Genomic DNA, 17,888 nt, shown 5'->3' on the forward strand with positions numbered 1-17,888 from the left:
TTGCACAAAGGACGGGCAGACATCTGTACCAGTGACCTACCACCCACCTCCTCTGGCTTCCCTGCCTTCTTAAATACCTGGAAATAAATTGCTATAAACATCATGCTGATGGCTTGCGTGGGAGCCAATTTCAGCCAGAGGTTTTTTCAGGCTGATTTCATTAACCAGGGCTGACCGAGCAGAGCAGGATGGTGGTAACAAATAACGCCAACAATCCCAAAGGTAGCACACGGCTGCGGCAGGCAGGCACGGCAAGAAGCTGTGGGAGGTCCCAGGCTGCTGCTCAGGGCAGAGCCCCTCTCCTAGGCACAGCCCGGGGCTCACCTGGGGTCTGCAGGCTCTAACGCCCCGAGCAAGCTGCCAGCAGCAGCAGGGAGGTGACCCCAGTGCTGCCACCGAGGTGCAGCCCCTGCCACCCTGCCCACGTCCCTGCACCACCAGGCCCAGGGTGACGCTGCTGCAGGCTGCTCATGGAAAACCTGCTGAAGTAAGGACCGCGGCTGCGCTCGGGAAGTCCCATGGGAAGGGAAAGCACTCACCTCTTTCTGACTTACGTATAAATAGAAAGTCTTCCCTTCGAATTTCATTTTGGTCACCTCGTTCCTGAAAGGACAAGGACAGGCAGGTGAGAGGCACCGCCGCCCGGCCGGCTCACAGGCACGGCACCGGCCAAAGCGCTTACTGGGAGCTGCGGGCTGAGCACTGGTGCTTGGGGGTGGCAGTGGGGCAGCTTCAAGACCCTGTTTTCCATCCCTGGGAGGCGCCACAGGGCAGTGAGAGGAGCCCTGGCTCAGAAACCAGCAGCTGGAAGGGGGGAAGCTGACAGTCAGTGCGGTGTCCCAGAGTCACTGGGACCTCATCACATGGGCACGGGCTGGGTGGCAATGCCAGCTGCAAGGGACACACCGGCCAAAATCAGAGATGCAGCAAAACCCAAGGAACAACACAACCAGTTTCAGAGGGGCTGGGGGGCTTCTGGGGGACTCAGCCAACACGCAGATGATGCAGTTTAATGTAGACAAATGCTGAAAACAGTCCGGGGCCACAAAGCAAACGGAGAGAGAGGGCAGCTCACACAGGGGAGCCCTGCTGCATGCTGACCAGGAGCAGGCTTAGGGGCCAGGGTAGAAAAGCCCCTGGAGCCGGCAGCCCAGCATACAGCTGCCACACAGGAGGCAGCCAGGCTCCTGGGCTCCTCCAAGGGTGGGACAAAGCAAGAAGTGACACCCTGAGCGTGCAGCATGGCTCTGCTCAGCGCTGCTCTCCCGGTCTCAGGAGAATCCCGCTGCCCCACAGCGCAGCAACCACACAGCACTGTGAAGATGACCTGTTTTCTCCCCTGCTTGAGATGCAGGTGTGCCGGTGCAAGCATGTGCGGGGCACAGGATGGGTTTTCCAGCTGCGGCAGCATCGCTCCCCTGTGTCCCCTGCTCAGATGGGGGCACTGGGGGCACTTACCACCGTCATGCACATACAGACACCACGCCCCTAACTCGGTGCAGTGTGAGCACCCGGGGAAGGCCCCCGGCACTGGCATCACCCACATGCCCTGTCTGTGGGGGCTCACCCAAGCATCCCTCGAACACCCCAGGGTGATGTGGGGCACTCACGGCCCCTGCCCTGCAGCACCATGCACATCTCGTGAGCAGAAGCGAGCCAGCCGGCGCGGCTCCAAGCAAGCAGGGCACCATGGGCGATGCTGGGGCAGGAACTCACCATTTGATGAAATGAACTCTCTTGTTTCCCTGCAGAACAACAAAACCGAAAGGAGTGAAGGCCAAAAACGCCGCGTTCCCCGACACATCCTGGAAGACAGCAACAATTTCTCATCAAAATATTGCCAAGCCAGCAAAGCTTATACATCAAAAGCAATCCTCCGCCCCAAAGGCAGCAGCGCTGCAGAATCCTCCACACCATCTCTGCCAGCAGGATGCTCCCGGCAGGCTCACCAGGACCGTGACACCCTCCACACACAGCAAAACCCGCAGCCGAATAACACGGAACACGGCAGCCGGCCCAGCAGCGCTAATGAGGAGAAACTACAATGCAGCTGCCCTGTCCGCATATAGGAATAAACAGTGAAGGCAGTGCCCCACCAAACCTTTCACTAGTAATTAAACCAGGAAACAGTAAAAACCCGTTACACTTGACTCCCTCAGAGCCCTTCACAGCCAGTGCAGCTGGGCGGCATTGAGACAGTTTAAAACCAATAATTAGTGTCATGTACAGAGCAAGGCAGCAGTTTAACTTAATCATAATGTCTAGACTCCAGGGAAGCTATTGTTAACTGCATTGGTGTGCATGGAAAAAACAGATACATGCTGAATTTTAAAAAATATTATCAAACAGTTGCGGCCAGTAAGTAATTGTTAAGACTCGCCCTGACTTTTTTTTGGCCAGCAGACAGTCAGATGGCTTTTGAAGGATGCTGAGCCAAAGGGAAGGTGTGGTGCATGCCAGGCTCAGGATTTCTGTTGCACTGGGCAGGAAAAGCAGGCAGAGAATTTTACAGGGGCAGCTGCAGAAGAGTGATGTTTGGTGTCTGCGATGTTTTCTCAGGGGAAAGCATAGCATGGGGCAGCTCTGCTCGCCACTGAGATGCCCCATGCACAGGCTCTCTGTATATTGGAGGTACAACTCTCCCTCTCTGCTCCAAGTTGTACCCTTCCCTGGCTTAATTAAGAGGCGAAACCTCTTCTCTGCTGTTTGCTTTCCACCCAGGGACACTGGATCCCAGTTACTCTGCTGGCATGGTGCAGAGGTGGCAGGGAGCCAATGTTGCGATAAGATCTTCTGAGTCTGAGTAGAGAACAAATTGGTTTAAAATTCAGATTAGATCAGAAATCTGTCTTAAATCTGTCAAGGGTGGATGACCAAAAGCAGAGAGCCCTGAACCTCAACCCAATGCTCTGCACAAGGCAAGATGTAAATCCCCAGACTCGGGTCTCAGACGCAGCAGCCCTGTCTTGCAGAAGAAGGAAGATTTCTGCACATCTTTGCAAGTACCAGCCCACAGGTAATGCCCTGGGCTGCCCAAAGCGCTTTGGCTCTTTCCCAAACCTGGGAAAACCTTCAGGAAAGGGAGAAGCAGGGTCTTGGCAGGGGGGTGTACCCTCACAGTGGGCACAGACCCTGCTTGCCCCTGTGCACCACTGACACAGCGACCCATCAGTCCTGTCCTGACTATGGCTAACACTGCAGCCGCTGCGGCCTGAAGATTAACGAGGTGTCAGGCTTGAAGCTGTGCGGTTTGGGGGGTTCCTGCTTTGGGACGGGATGAGTGGGGCTGAGCTTCCCATGGTCACGGGAAAGGTGGGAGCTGGGTGCCCCCAGAAGGATAGGGGATGCTGGGGGAGAGGATGGGGAGCTGGGGGCACAGAGGTTTGACAGGGGCTGGGGATGCTACATGTGGCACAGGACCCTACAGGGAAATAAGAGCAAAGCACAGACCCCACCAGCACTGGTGCTAAGCCAGATGCACCAAGCACCACTCCCAGGGCAGCATGGCCCAATCCAGCCGATAACGTAGGAAAGCTGAACCGGCACAGTGATTCAGCTCCTCCAGCCTGGCAACCCCTTCAACAATACCAGACTGCCAGTAAATGGGACACCCTGCACCCCAGGCCAGGTATATTTACTGCAATTGTGTATTTATGTGGCATAATTAAATTAAAAGCCCCAGGGGACCACAGAGGAGGCACTGCCCTTAAAGTAAAATTCTCCATCTGCTCTGCATCCCGCATCCATCTCCAGGGTGATAAGGGACCAGAGAGAGCCACATGCAATGACATCTACAGTCAATAAAAAGCATTTCAAACAGAAAACTGGATTACTGGCCAGGGAAGAGCAAAGTGATAGACTGTCTCTGGCAGATTAATGCTTGTTGGTTGCTCAGACACATTACTGACCTTGTTACTGCCTCCAAATTACATGCTTTAGCAGAAGATGATTGGCCACTGTCTTTCATAGCTGTCTGCATGTGAAAATGCTTTCTTACAGCCTCCCTAAGTACACTCTGGAAGGATTTCGGAGCGCTTGCCCATCGCGCTCCCCTCTGTGCGCACATGCCTGGTTGGGGCTGGTTTTTAAGGCTGGAAAGAGCTGCCGGCTCCAGCATATCCCATGCACCACGGCTCTGCCAGCACCAAAGCCCACTGCCAGGTGACAAATGGCTGCATTTGGGACCAGTCACTGGTACTTCTGCAGGCTGTTACTGGCTGGAGCAAGAAATCCAACACAAGCAATAACATTAGGAAAACTGTTTTACCTTGCAAGGGTGTGGGTCAACCCCATAGGTCTCCAGAGTCTGGGCTTTCCTGAGAAAATTCAGCTCTGAAGTAGCTGGTGTCTGCCCACTACAGGAAGGAAAGAAATAGGAAAGAAAAAGAAAGAATATTCCATGAAAGACATGAATGTGAAAGTCAAGTCCTTGGCTACAGGGTTTCTGTTAACAACGAGAGGCATCAGCCATGGCATGTTCTCGTTACATTCATTAGCACAATCAATCTGCAGCAGGAGACCAGCACTGGAACCCAGCCTTTCTTCTCCTGCCAGCTTGATCCAGCAGGAAACACACTGAACCAGCAGCACTAGAAAGGACCAAAATTCAGGAGCACCGGCAAAATTGAGGGCTGAATTCCGTATATGCAGCACAGGCATTTCTTCAGGGGAGAGGAAAGAGAAGCTTGCCCAGCAGCAGCCCACAGCACGTAAGGGCACAGCTCTGCTGGGTTTCCAGGAGGTTAAAACCTCACCGTCCTCCCCAGGGACCGCTGTCGGGTCAGGAGGCAGCCCTAGAGGCACCACCAGTGCCACAAACAATGGGGCTTTGCTGAAGGCTGGAGGGTACTTATGGGGGGGTTGGTCACTGTCCCCATCCTGCTGGGGAAGACCAGGGACCCCCTGGGCCGTGCCAGCTGAGCCAACAGCCAGGAGCAGGCAAAACCCCTCAGGCCTCCCTGGGACAGGAGGGATCAGGGTTGATTTTGCACCAGGACTGGACTGCTGCATTGCCAGCATATTTTTTTTATTTGTCTGCACTTTTCTGTGGCTTGTCCTTGGCTGCTCCATCATGCTTTCCCTTCAGCAAGCAGAGGTTTGGTGGGACACGACAGCTCCTCTCACAAGGCGATCTGTCGTGATGCCTCTATGCCATCAAATGACCTGCTTTCCCAAAGCCTACTCTGTTCTGTATTTTTGTTTCTACCAACACTGCCAAGAGCACCACTGGCTCTCAGCTGGATCTGACACGCAAGAGCGGTAAGCACACATCCTGTGGCACAAGTGAAAATCCTGAACGGGGTTAAAAATCAGCTGAGCATCAGTAATCCCTACAACAGCTGAAACTCCCGCTCAGCGAAGCCCCCAGTTGTACCTCAGCTCCGACTTGTGGATCTCTGCAATCTTCCTCTCCAGCTTCTCCGAGTGTTTGGGAAAGAACTGGAATTTGGAGCTGTAGCCTTCTGGGTGCTTCCCTGGGTCATAGTCCCCAATTTCGGCTGGTGGGAGACAGAATCATTCAGGAACAGCAGCACAACCCAGACCGCAGTGTGCATCCCCCTCCCAGCAGCACCTGCCTCAGCAGCGGAGCTGGTGGCAACCAGGCACAGGGCTCAGAGCATCCCAGAAATTCTGCTCCAACCCAGCCATGCTTCCCATCAGGAGGGATCATTTGTAAGACATTAACTGTGTCCAATTAATCTCATCGTTTGCTCGGGAATCACCCGGCAGCAGATGGTCGCTGTCCCAAATTTATTAATTCCTCAAGCTATTTGCCAAGAACCTCCCAGGAGCTGCACTGGGTCCGTGCGATGGCAACCTTGGGGTGGTCAGCCCGGAGCATCGTGGGGGCACCCCCGATCCCCATCCCGGCCCCAGCCAGCTGCAAACGGGGCAGTGAGGGAATTCTGCTCACCCTATGGATACAACTGCACCTTGAAAAAATGTAATTAGTTGGAAGTCTGTAAAGTGACACGAAGAAGAAAAGCTCCTTCCCCTCTTTACCTAGCCCAGGGAAGTGCTGCTGGGTGACCACGGGGACAGCTGACACAGCAGCTCTGCCCTGCAGCAGGGTCCGGGGCTGCCTGCTATGGCTGCAGGCAGGGACTGACCCCCATCTGGAAAACGTGCTTCAAGCCTGGGCAAGCTGCAAATGCAGCTACAGATCTGTCCTCAGGACAATCCCAGTGGCCCCAAGCACTGAGACCAGGGTGCAGAAATGCCAAAACAGCCGGATTTCTGAGCTCAGCCCTGCTCTCTCCTCGGCATGGGCTGAGGCAGCTCAGCTCGCTCCCCCAGCACCCCGCCGGGGCCAGCAGTGATCCCTGCTGACATTTCACTGCAGCATGGCTGTGTAGCTGGTCCCTCCTGCTGGGATTTACAGTAATCCGGCAGCCAACCATCGCTGGGGGATGAAAGGGCCTTGCTCTCATTTAATTCCCTCCAGCCTCAGGTCCTAAGTGAAATGGAGACGTTACATTAATTTTTATGTTTCCTGCTTAAAACACCAAAAGGGAGGAAATACACCAGGCACTGTGAAATAACTCCAAGACGCTTTGGAGCTCAGACTTGTCTTTTTTGATTGCTGAGGTGCATCCCTCCAGCTCATCCCAGGGATGTGAGCACAGGCACTGGGGGGACTGCAGAGAGCCACACTGGCATCGTGGCGAGCCAAGAACCCTTGGGTAGGGAAGCCCACTTGCACCCCCAGCATCGCAGTGCTGACGGCACTTCAAGACGCTTTTCCATCACACCAGCACCACCCAGCTCTTCCAAACAGCCTGACGACCCCTCGCTGAACACCCAGGTGTTGCACCACATCGAGCAGACTGGCCACCTCCACGCGTTGGGAGGGAAGAGCAGGCAGAGCCATGTCGGCAGGAAAACAGGCAGGAGGGCAGATCAGGCAGAAAGTTTTCAGAGGTTTTTCCACCTCCTGCTCCTAACTCCACCAGTGCCTCTGCAACTTGCTGACAAAAGCACTTTCTTTGCCGAGGTGCTTGGCAGCAAGCAACGAGCTTACCCAAGGCCGTCTTCATCCATCCTAGCAATCAGCAAGACTGCATTTCACTCTGGAGCCCTCTTTGCAACTGCAAACTGCAGGTGCTTGCCAGAGTTACTGCAGGCTGTGCACAGCCACGGAGAGAAGTGCTTTGTCACAGGGCTGCTTCTGTGCCTGGACAAGCACAGAACCAGGAGCCACAGGCTGAAGATGCTCACAGGGATGCCGCTGCCCTGAAATGCAGGTGGGACAGCTCAGGGAGCAGATGGCAGTGCAGCGTGGCTGCTGTGGCTGAGACCCCAACACCAGTCCTCACCCTCCTCTAGGCCAGCACTGCACGGCACAAACACAGCCTTGAAGCATGAGCCCCGCACTGGCAGGATGACATTTGTATTCTAGGTGCAGTGATCTGTTGTAAGTGAAATAATGTAATCAGTACTTAGCATGAAAAGCAAATTTATCTTGTCAAAAAGCATTACCTTGAAGGATATAGGCGGCCAACAAAGCAGCATCGGAAGTCTTGCAGAGGAGACGGCCGTGGTAGAGATCCCTTTTGATCTGCAGGAAGACTAAATACCTGAGGACAGAAGAGACAGTCCATTTGTTAAGCAAAGCTTAAATGACCTAAACAGGCAATATAGATGTGGAATATCTGTCATGAGACACTTGCACTAACATTTTCCTGTGAGTTCCAAGCAGCCCATTTACAAGACAATACTCTTCCTAGAAGCAAACAAGTGCTATTCACTGGGCAGTTCCCCAGTCAGGATGGGTGCTGGAGCCCAGATCTACATGTCCCAGTCCTACTCCAGCATACAGGGACACTGCACCTGCCCCGGGGCTGGCACCTGACCCAAGGGCTGATGGAGGTCTCCACTGAGGGCAGAGCTCCAGCAGAGCTCCCTTGGGCACAGAGATATGCAGATTCACATTTGCAGAAAGGAGGAATCTCATAGACAAGGGTGTTGGTCCCTTCTGCCCATCAGCCCCCGAGTCCCCCGCGACGATGCTTCACCCTGTTTTGGACAGCAGTGTCTGAACACAACTGCAACCACCCCAGCCCATCACGAAGTTGCCAGGGGCTGAGGTTCCCAGGGACGATGCTCTGAAGGGGGTCTTGTGGTCCTAAGCCCACCAGTCTGCTGCACTTCCCGGTCCTGCATCCTCGCCTGGCTGCTCAGCTTCCCTGTAACATGATTTTCTCCTTCCCAGACTTACTGTATCCTTCCAGGTCTCTGCATATGCACCCACTTCCCTCCTCCATGCTCGCCAGTGATCAACACCACATCATTTAGAGCGAGCTAGCCCATGTGCTCACCCATCTCTATCTCCATGCACCAAAGCCCAGCGAAAAGATAAACTCTATATTGGAAAATTACATATTTGAATAAATTTAAACCTAAGTAACAGTTTTGGCTGAGTCATGTGGCAATGCATTTGGGAAAACCTTTTCATGGTAAAACCTAAGCCATAGAGTGAAGGAGCAAAATGGAAATTGGAGTGCTCAGAAACGTGTTTAAATAATCACACTTGCACTTTGCAATATCTCAGTCATGCTTCATTTCTCAAATCCGTATTTATGATGAGATAAACCACTAATTTCCACAGATAAAATATATTAAAGAGAAATCCAGTTATTAAAGTGTATGAGTCCAGGGGAAAATGAATTTTAAGCCCAGGTTTTGGCTGCAGTTGCAGGCACACCTCGAACGGCAGCAAGCAGGGGCAGGTCACCCGTACAGGGGGCTCACCCTGACGCTGTGGGGGGCTGTCAGCCCCTGACCCCAGCCCCTGGGCAGACAGCCTGAGCCCGGCTGGGCTGCAGAGCTCCACATGCACATCAGCTGCAGGGCACAGAAGAGGCAGGAGGTGACTGCAGTCCCAAAGCTAGGCTCATGTTTTATTCGTGGGAAGGAGAACAGTCTTCTCCCCATTCCCACCACCCTCTCCCAAGCACCAGCAGCCTCAGCGGTCGGTGGTCAGGGCATCCAGTGCTCCGGGTGACAAACCCTGCTGCTGCCTGGGCACACCTGCATGGGGCCAGCCTGGATGGGGACCCCCAGGCTCAGCTGGCAAGCACCCCCACCACTCTCTCCCAGCACAAGACTTTCTCTGCACCAGCCCCTCCCCAGCACAGGCCTCGAAACAAATGCATAATTGAACAGGCTTCACCCTGCCAATCTCCCAGCCTTGCTCTCATGCCCCCTGCCCCAGAAACCCTGTTCCCTTTAAGCAGGGAAAGTCTTCAGACTCGAGCTGGTTTTACAAACAGAAACATTCAGCAGGTGCCAAACAAGTTTTCCAAAGCCTTGCCTACGCCTTGGAAATATCCCCTGGAAAGGGGAGTTTCCCAGGTAGCACTGGCCTGTGAGATGAGGCCGCCTAAGAAAAGGACATTAAAGACAGGAAATATTTTTGAGCTTGAACCAGCAAGCTCCTGGGCTGGCTCCATCCCCGGGAGCCACTGCTTTGCCTGCAAGCAGGTTGAAGGATTTCCAGAGACCCAGGAGGTGAGATGCTCACCCTGCCCCCAACACTTCCCCCAGCACCACCCCGAGGCTTTTGGGTCCATCTCCCACCCTCTGGAAATGCTAAATCCCTGACCTGCATTTCAGTTCTCCTTACTGTGCTTGACAACTGCAGATGTTTGCTAAGCGCTGATTAAAGGAAAGAAATACAATTAACATATTGTATGTGCAGCTTAATGCCCACATAATAGCTGTCCTTATTCGGAGACAGTCTGTGGCCATTTCACATTTAAATTAAGGTCTGATGGCTATACAGGGTTGCAGTTGATGGGAATAAATGCAAAAACTGCAAACTAAATAAATGCCTCTTAAGCAAAACAAGGAGACGTATCAGTGTGAAACTATTCCTGGGCACTTCTGTTGGTCCCCTAAAATGTCCCTGTACAAAAAACCCGAGCAATCCTAGCCAAGAAAGCTGATCACAGCACAACTCCTGGCAGCAGCAGAAAGACTGGCATTCTGGACATGAAGACACTTTTAAACAGGCCCAGCAAAGGCACACAGGGCTCTTTACAAATGCTCAAATGCTTTCCTCCTCATCTGCATCTCCCCTCTAAGGTCAGACCCAAAGAACCGAAACTTTCTCAGGCTTCCTAACAACATCTTAAGAGGTTTTTTAGTTTTGGTTTTTGTGCCCTTCTGCAAAACATAAGCAAAGCTGTCATTAGTTTTCTTCATTACCATAGGGAAACCAGATTCCAGAAAAGTTTTTGAAACACCTCACCATCCTCTACTACTTCTAACTGATCTGCCCCACAAAAATACAGAGAGCTTATTCACACAAAACTGAAGTAAAAGCTGAGCCCAGGTATATTCCAAACACGCTGCATAACAGGCTGCAAAAGCCCAGACGTCCTCTCTCATTTGCTGCCTGCTGAAATAGACTGAAAATCCCAAGAATTAAATCCTGGAATATATTTAGCCCTATCAGTAAGCCTACTTAATACTTGACACGCTTAGCATGGACCCCAGCTATTCACTGAGAATATGTAGTGGCAGCCAGAGCAAATGGAGAAATGGCAGCCCAGCGTGGGGCCTGGATGCAGAGGGATTTGGGGCCGCACGGGTTCAGGCTGCTGAGCCTGAGCCCCCCAAGGGAGTGACAAGGGCTATCTGCCACCGTTTGAGGATTTTGGGGACCAAGATGCTGGGGGTCCTGCAATCTGCAGCAGCTGACTGTCCACAGTGCAACATGGCATTTCCAGCCTGCTTTGAAGACAGCAAGAGAAGTCTGCGCTACTTTTGTCCCTGTTTTTTACAGATAAGCGGGGGGGGCTTCCTTCTCCAGGATCGACCATCTCCTGCCTCAGACTAAGGTGCATCACAGGTAAGAGCCGAGGTGGGAAAAGGGGAGCACTGCAGCTGCGCACACAAATAATCGTGGTTCTTCCCCACACCCAGACCCTTTGTTCACAGGTGCAGCTCACTGGCTTCGTCTGGAGCCCTCACCTGCATTTTGGCAGATGGCACCCTGCAAGATCTGCACCCTTTCACACCCCAAACCTAGATCCAGGGCATAGCCAGGAAAAGCAGTTCTGCAGTCATTTCTTCACACCTCACTTCTCCAGATCATCTCCCTGACGCGGACTTCACATAAGGACACCTGCAAACGACTGAAAGCAGAAGGAAAGCCAAGCATTTCCCTCCTAGAGCTTGTTGTGATAATCAGCGGGTCAGCAGCTGGCACTTTTTGCCCCAACACACTTTTGGATCCTCTGAACTGATTTGATACTTTTTTTTTAGTGGCCTGCAGGTGCCCACGTGCCGTGAGTGAGCTGACCAACTTCCTAAAGGTACAAGCAGGCCCTTGATTTGAAACTAGGGAAAACCAGTCAAATAGTCTGAAAATCAGGACGGCAAAGCACAGCCTGGCAGAGGGGAGCAGCAGAGACCACCAACGCCATCCCAGCGCCTGCTCTGCCCTCCCGCCCCCTGTCCCTCCCTGGGCAGGGCTGTCGGACACCACCACGGCTGCTGTCACCCCGCCAGCTCTCAGGTCAGGCTGAAGAGCTTCTTGCACCTCTGCACAGTGGGCGAATGATGCAGCCTGCACCCCGCACTGGGTGTAGCAGCAGCAGAGGCACTGCAGCAGCAAGCAGGTCCTGCCCCTGGGGTAGGTGACAGCCTTGGTCCCGGGCTGGTGGGGACAGTGGGGTGCCTATGCCGTGGCAGTGCTCTGGGCCCTAGGCATGCTCCCTCCAGCATGCCTGCACCCAGTCCACACCATTTTTATTACCTTTTCCCTAGCAAACCCCAGGCTTGTAAAGACAAGTAAGATTTGCAGCAATAACGGCAAAGAGTTCCAGGGGAAATACGCAGAAATCTTTAGCAAAGGTGCCAGCCCAGCTGCCTCAAGCACAGACCCGACCCTCCACACCATGGCAGGCAGTGGGGCCTGGGCTGCTGTGCCCCGGAGAGCCACAGTTGCTGGTTGTTTTCCAAAGCTGCTGCAATTTCTCTGGGAGTGCTCTTCATGTCCTTCCTTCTGGCAGGAAGAGCGACATGAAGAGCCCCTAAAGATAGAAACTCAAGAGAAGCGCTGTCAAGTTCCTGTATCGCAGTTTATCACCCATTTCTCCCAGAGCATTCATGCCCCTTACGTAAAAGGGATGTGGCTAATTACTTCCAGAGGAAGTCAAGGGAACTGGAGACACTCAAACCCTTCCCAACAGACCAAGCACACATAATGACACCCTGAGCTAAGGATGTGCTCAGGCAGTGGCACTAACAGCTGATTCAGAAGTGGCAAAAGTATCAGCAGAAGCAGAAAACGGACCCTCACAGGAGAACTGCTCCTGCTTGAACCCACCTTCCTGCACTGACCAGGACTGGGGGCTTCCAGCCAGCAGGAGATATTTTGGAGAGCCGCAGGGAAGGGCACGCACCTGGTGCAGCCCAGGAGCCATTCTGCATTGGCAGCATGGTCCTGAAGACATGCTGGACGTTCCGGTGAGCAGTGCTGCAACTCTGAGCACTTTGCCCTGGAAACGTGGGTTTTATAACTGCCTGCAGCTGAAGAACAAGTCAGTGGGTTTAGCCCCACAGCCAGCGCTCCCCGCCAGGCACAGTGGTTCCACTCGCTAACAAAGTACAGGTGGGCATTTCCATGCCTTTCTTCCATAGTTGGGACAACCCAGAAACATTCAGGTTTGTTCGGAAATCTAAATGGCTGTTGCTCTCCCTTGACTATAAACCGAAGCTCAGCAGAGTGTTCCTGCCTTGGCCAAGCCTTTGCTGCCCAGTGCCGGCCAGTCCCACCACGCCAGGTGCCCCGTCCTTACCTGGTGATCTCCTCCTTCAGAGCAGCAGGGTCCGTGGGATAAAACTTGACACGGAAGCACATGGTGAAAGGAGGCTGGGCTGCAGCAAGAACAGCAATACCGCAGTCACCAAACGGCAGCGTTTGTCTCCTTCGTCCTCCTGAATAACCCCGTTCGAGGACACAGTCAGATATTGCTGGGGGTCTCACCTGCCCTCCCTCTTACTCCCAAACACACCCAGCTGCCCTTGGTAAGGAGGGAGCAGATGGGCACAGGGCCATTCCCCACTGCAGCGGCCATGGTGGGAGCAGATGTCCTCGCTAAAGCCGTGGGGACGTGCCCATGGCACTGGCTGCCAGCCACACAGCCCGGTCCCCGCTCGCCAGGCAGGCTCCAGCACTGGCAAACCTCATTTACTCATCCCTGTTGTTTCTGTCCTGGTCTCCAGCAGGGCCAGTGCCCTGTGCCTGTGTGCTGAGGGGCAGGGCTGGCTGCTTGTGTGGTGGGACCAGTGGAGGATGATCCCACTTTCAGCCCAGCAGAACAGCTTTATGGATAATCAAAAAGGCCCTTTTTCTGGGAGATGTGTTGGGAATTGACCTCTGAGGGGAAAGACCGGAGAAAATGGAAATACATCTAAAAGGAAAAGAGCACACACTGTTTATCTAGGACATCGGCTCGCAGCAATACTCACCCCTCATCTGCTTCACAACTGACTTGGTAAATTCCAGCCAATGCTGAAACGAAAAAGAAGGTAATTAAAGCAACTCAGTAACAAATACTTTCAATTAATAACATTGACTCTTTGAGGCAAAATTAAAGAAACAAAAAAAACCCCAAACCTCTGCTTGAAATAAAAGCCTATGCTGTGGCAGATCTGTAAGCTGCATGGCAGAGGGGGTGGGAGGGGGGCTGCAGCCCCTGCTTGTCTGTCTGGCAGCCAAGGGAGGGCCCAATCAGGACCCAAGCCCCAGCATCCTCCATCTGATGTGGCTGGGCATCGCTCAGCGGGTGGTGAGCAATTGTACTATGCATCACTTAGTTTCTCTTCTCACTTCTCTTTGGATTTTATTACTCTCCTCTTCTCCCTCCTTTTCATTGTAATTGTTATTATAGTTATTATTTTTATTGGTTTTATTTTATTTCAATTATTACATCGTTCTTATCTCAACCCTCGAGTTTTACATTCCTCCCTGATTCTCCTCCCCATTCCCCTGGGTACTGGGCAGTGAGCAAGTGGCTGTGTGCTACTTAATTGCTTGCTGGGGTTAAACCATGACACCACGTTACATGCCAAAGGCACCCTTCTTCACCCTGAGCAACCTCCTGCTCTGGGTGCTCTGCTCACCAGCTAGCTGAGTAAGCAATCACAGCAAAGAGGTGACCACTTTTGACCAGGAGCACCTGGTCCCCAGTTGTTAAAACTGTCCCTCCCTGGTGCCACACAGTTGCACTGGATGGTGCCAAGGAAGCGTATGGACCGGCCACTTGGAGATGCGATTTTTAAAGCCTAAACCAAGGTCCAGTGTGCAGAAAGCATAAACTCACCTCCCTGCAGGCTGGCAGCTCCAGGGAAAGTGGGGCTTTGCCCAGTGGGCTGCTCACCTCGCTACGGCCACAGGGACATGCAGCTGCTGGTGTTGGTGGCTGCCCGTGCCGGCAGGCAGGAGCGCACAGCAGCGCGGTTCTGCTGCGAGGGTGATTGCTCTGCAGCACTGGCTGCAACGACTGCCTGAAATCGCCCAGCCCAGCCCCAGCAGGGACTGGGATCTGTAACTGCAGCACGACACCGGGAAGGTTAAGCTCAAGCCTGTATTTCTGAAATTATACTTCTGTGCCATCAAAAAGAAACCATCAAGCTCTTGCCTGCAGCAAAGCCTCTGCAATAGCTGCTGCTTTGATTTGACATTGTTTGGCCAGGCATATTTAGGGAACAAAACGTTGTCAGTCAAGAAGTAGCTTCAGATGCCTGTGTGTTGGGAAGAGGGAACCCTCAAACACCAAAACACGAAAGCAAAATGACTACAATTAAGACAAACACTAGTTAGCACCAGGGATTACAGGCCTTCAAAGATGCATCACTGAAAACTGGATTGCCATAGAAAACTCTTAAATATTAATGTCTACCACTGAGGCAAAACCAGCAAGCAGTGGCTCCACGCAGCTGCACAAACTGCACTGGGTTTTACTCGGGCTTTTCTGGGGTGCATTTGGCACCTGCTGCAGATATGCTGCTGGTAGCACTGCAAAAACCAGTGACGGGTCAAGGCGGCCACGACATGCCCTGTTATCTGGGGGTCTGGTCCCTTGCACTGGTAACTCCTGTGACTGTGCAGGCACAGCCCCCTGCTTAGGAGGCTTTGGGAAGCCTTGGGGCAAGGGGGAGTCCCATGGGAATGCACCCCAACACTGGCAGTGAGCAGTCCTGGGACTCCGGCAGCAGTGTCAGGACAGGGAACATCAGGGAGGGTTCCTGCAGGAGATGCCTGCCCAGGTCCCAGGAAGCCACCACAGGACCAAGGGAACCTCCGGGTCACCATTGGTCCCCACCATGCTGAGAAGAAGCACTGTTGTCTTTTGGACTGGGCTGAAATGATTTCAGATCCTCTGACCCAGACGCAACAGAGAGCTGGGAAATGATGGGTAAGGAAACAGGATTTTTTTTCCCCCCTCTCTTTTTCTCCTCTATCGCTGCTGTCCATAGACCTGCACTCTCAATAGACACATCTCACTTGGAGCAGCCCCAGGGCAGTGCACAGGCTCCTCTTGGCCACGCTTAAAAATTAAGAGGTTTTCAATGACTGCCACGTGCCCTCCCGGCAGGAGCTGTAGCTGTGCCTGGAGCATGCTGCGGGCTGCAGCAGCCGCCTCTCCCACATCACAGGAGCACTGAGGCTCCCAGACCAGCCCCGGGCAGAAGCAGAGTCCAGACCCACTCACTGTGCTCCCCCCTGCCAGGCTGCCAGCCAGGCATATGGCAGAGCACACCTTCAATAAGAAAGACTGACTTGCGCATCAGAAATAATGGACTGAAGTGACAGCTTAGTTCATCACCAGCTTCAATGCAGCACTTTCAGCTGAGGAAATGCTAAACCAGGGCAACTCTTCGATAGGCACAGTGTCCCTGAGCTGCTGGGCTGGGGCTGGCTCCCACGCAGAGGGGTCTCCCCGCTCCCAAGCAGTCCCCCACCGGGATGCTGCTCAAAGCTGACCTCTTACACAACCCTCGTGGCCTGAACTGAAACAGATTATTCCCAGAACCAAAGCACCAGCAGAAGGAGTGTTCTTGGCATCATTGTGCCAGCTCTGCCTCTGTGCCCCTCTCCCTGAGTGGCTCCCACACTGCTGCAGGCAGCCGCTGCCCACCAGCTTTGGGCTTTGCACCCAGTGTGCAGGAGACCCTGGGCACTGACCCACCACAGGTAACAGCAGAGAAACAGCCTCTCCTTGCACCAGCTCGGACAAGAAACAGACCCTGTGTTCTCCATCTGCCCACCATTTGCTTCAAGTGAAGATGCTCCAAGAAAATCGCCGATACACCTCCTCCACACAGTGACTGCACCGAGGGGGTTTCCAGAGCACTGTGCCGAGCTCTTGGTGAGCACAGACTTCAGTAGCTCTCCACCGACTGTGCCCACAGGGATGATGCATAATAATCCATTATGCACAGGGTTTTATTTCTGCATGTGTTTAAAGAGGCAATTCACAAAAAAGCAGGGGAACAAAGAGCCAACACAAGTGGAGTGTCAGTTAATGATCCCTCAACATCATTCAAGAAAAATGCTGCTCTCCAGCACTGAAGAGCCACCACTCCACAGCCCACTGCAAATCCAGCCCTCAGAGGTCGTGCATCAGCGTGACAATGACACCAGGAGGCAAATCTGGGAGAAAGCTGGAGAAGCAGGGAGGGATCAAGACAAGAAAACATGAGTTGGTGGGCACAGGTGACGCAGCAGGGGGTGACGGTCCAGAGACCCTGTGAGAGGCAGCAGCATCATGTGCCCTGTGATGGCTGTGCTTTAGCAAGGTAGGAAGGACAAGGAAGAGGAGGCTACCTCCGGGTGAGAAAGCCACATGAGTGTCAGTGGGTGCCCTGGAAGGGAGAAGCGGGGAGCAAAGGGCTCACATCAGCCCCATCCTACCACAGCCAGCAGCAAGGGAGCAGCTCTGCACCCAGCTCCTTGCTCAACAGCGTCTGCTCCCCATAACAGACGTGGTAAAAGGTGCCTTGGGGAGCTGGAATTGTTCGTTACGGTGGCTTGTATTGATCAGCAGGAAGTGCAACACAAGATTGTTATTAATAGCTACACCCGCGAGCATGTTCACAGCGCTTCTCATTCACAAGCCTCAAGCGCTCTAATGGCAAGCAGCGATTTGACATACGTTTGTGCAGAGCTTGCGTTCCGCACAGGCTTTAGAAGGCATACGGACAGTTAACCCTGAAGAAGTGGCAAGACTCACTCACAAAACTTCTGCAGGGAAATCCAGCTCGCTGGGACTGTGGCACATGGGACCCACCTGCGGGGCTCTGCCCCTGTGGGAGGCTGTGCCACCCTCCACCCGCACCGGCCGCAGCTGCCTGGGGTCTTGGCAGGGCTCCGTGCAGATCCGTGCTGGGAGCTGCACTGGCGGGTCAGACCAGGTCCTGCCGCAGGGGCTGTCAGCTCTGTGCACTCCCACATCATGTTTCACCACACAACCATTTGGACTCTCAGCACAAAGCTGTCGCACGGCCTAATCTCAGTGTTAAAATGTGATTCTCTGCTAGAATCAGTCCTGCAAACCCAGTGTCAGGAGACCTCCCTCTTTGCCTTTGCAATAGCATCACATCCTCTCACTTTGCAAACACGAGATGCTTTCACCACTCACATGGGGATCTGAGAGCCATGCGAGCTCCTCCAGCTCGCACATCCCAGCCAACGCCAAGGACACGTCAGCAGAGCAGGGACACTGAGGTTGCCGCTGCCAGAGCTTGTGTGCCCCACCCCGTTCCCCCTCCCCAGGGCTGCAGCTCGAGACTCAGCCCTGGCTCACCTGAAAGAGGTGTGAAGGGACAGGGGGTTCCCCAGGGTGCTCAGGGGACCACGATGCCCTTCCCGT

The 17,888-nt window shown here is 53.6% G+C and overlaps 1 protein-coding gene across 4 annotated transcripts in view; it reads right to left on the bottom strand.

Annotated features, from left to right (window-relative positions):
- FRMD5 (FERM domain containing 5) overlaps positions 1–17,888 on the bottom strand; it is a 111,931-nt gene that overhangs the window by 9,613 nt on the left and 84,430 nt on the right. For 2 of the 4 annotated variants that reach the window (XM_037395060.1, XM_037395058.1), the window contains exons 3-9: positions 13,483–13,525; positions 12,810–12,888; positions 7,480–7,577; positions 5,375–5,498; positions 4,268–4,355; positions 1,717–1,805; positions 540–603 (exon numbers count right to left, since the gene is read on the bottom strand). In XM_037395060.1, coding sequence (XP_037250957.1) covers positions 540–603; positions 1,717–1,805; positions 4,268–4,355; positions 5,375–5,498; positions 7,480–7,577; positions 12,810–12,888; positions 13,483–13,525 — 585 coding nt within the window. Of the gene's footprint in view, positions 1–539; positions 604–1,716; positions 1,806–4,267; positions 4,356–5,374; positions 5,499–7,479; positions 7,578–12,809; positions 12,949–13,482; positions 13,526–17,888 lie in introns of all 4 variants that reach the window. The other 2 variants (XM_037395059.1, XM_037395057.1) reach the window with 1 other exon arrangement.

Source organism: Falco rusticolus, chromosome 7, assembly GCF_015220075.1.
Source record: "Falco rusticolus isolate bFalRus1 chromosome 7, bFalRus1.pri, whole genome shotgun sequence".
NCBI classification, from domain to species: Eukaryota; Metazoa; Chordata; class Aves; order Falconiformes; family Falconidae; genus Falco; species Falco rusticolus.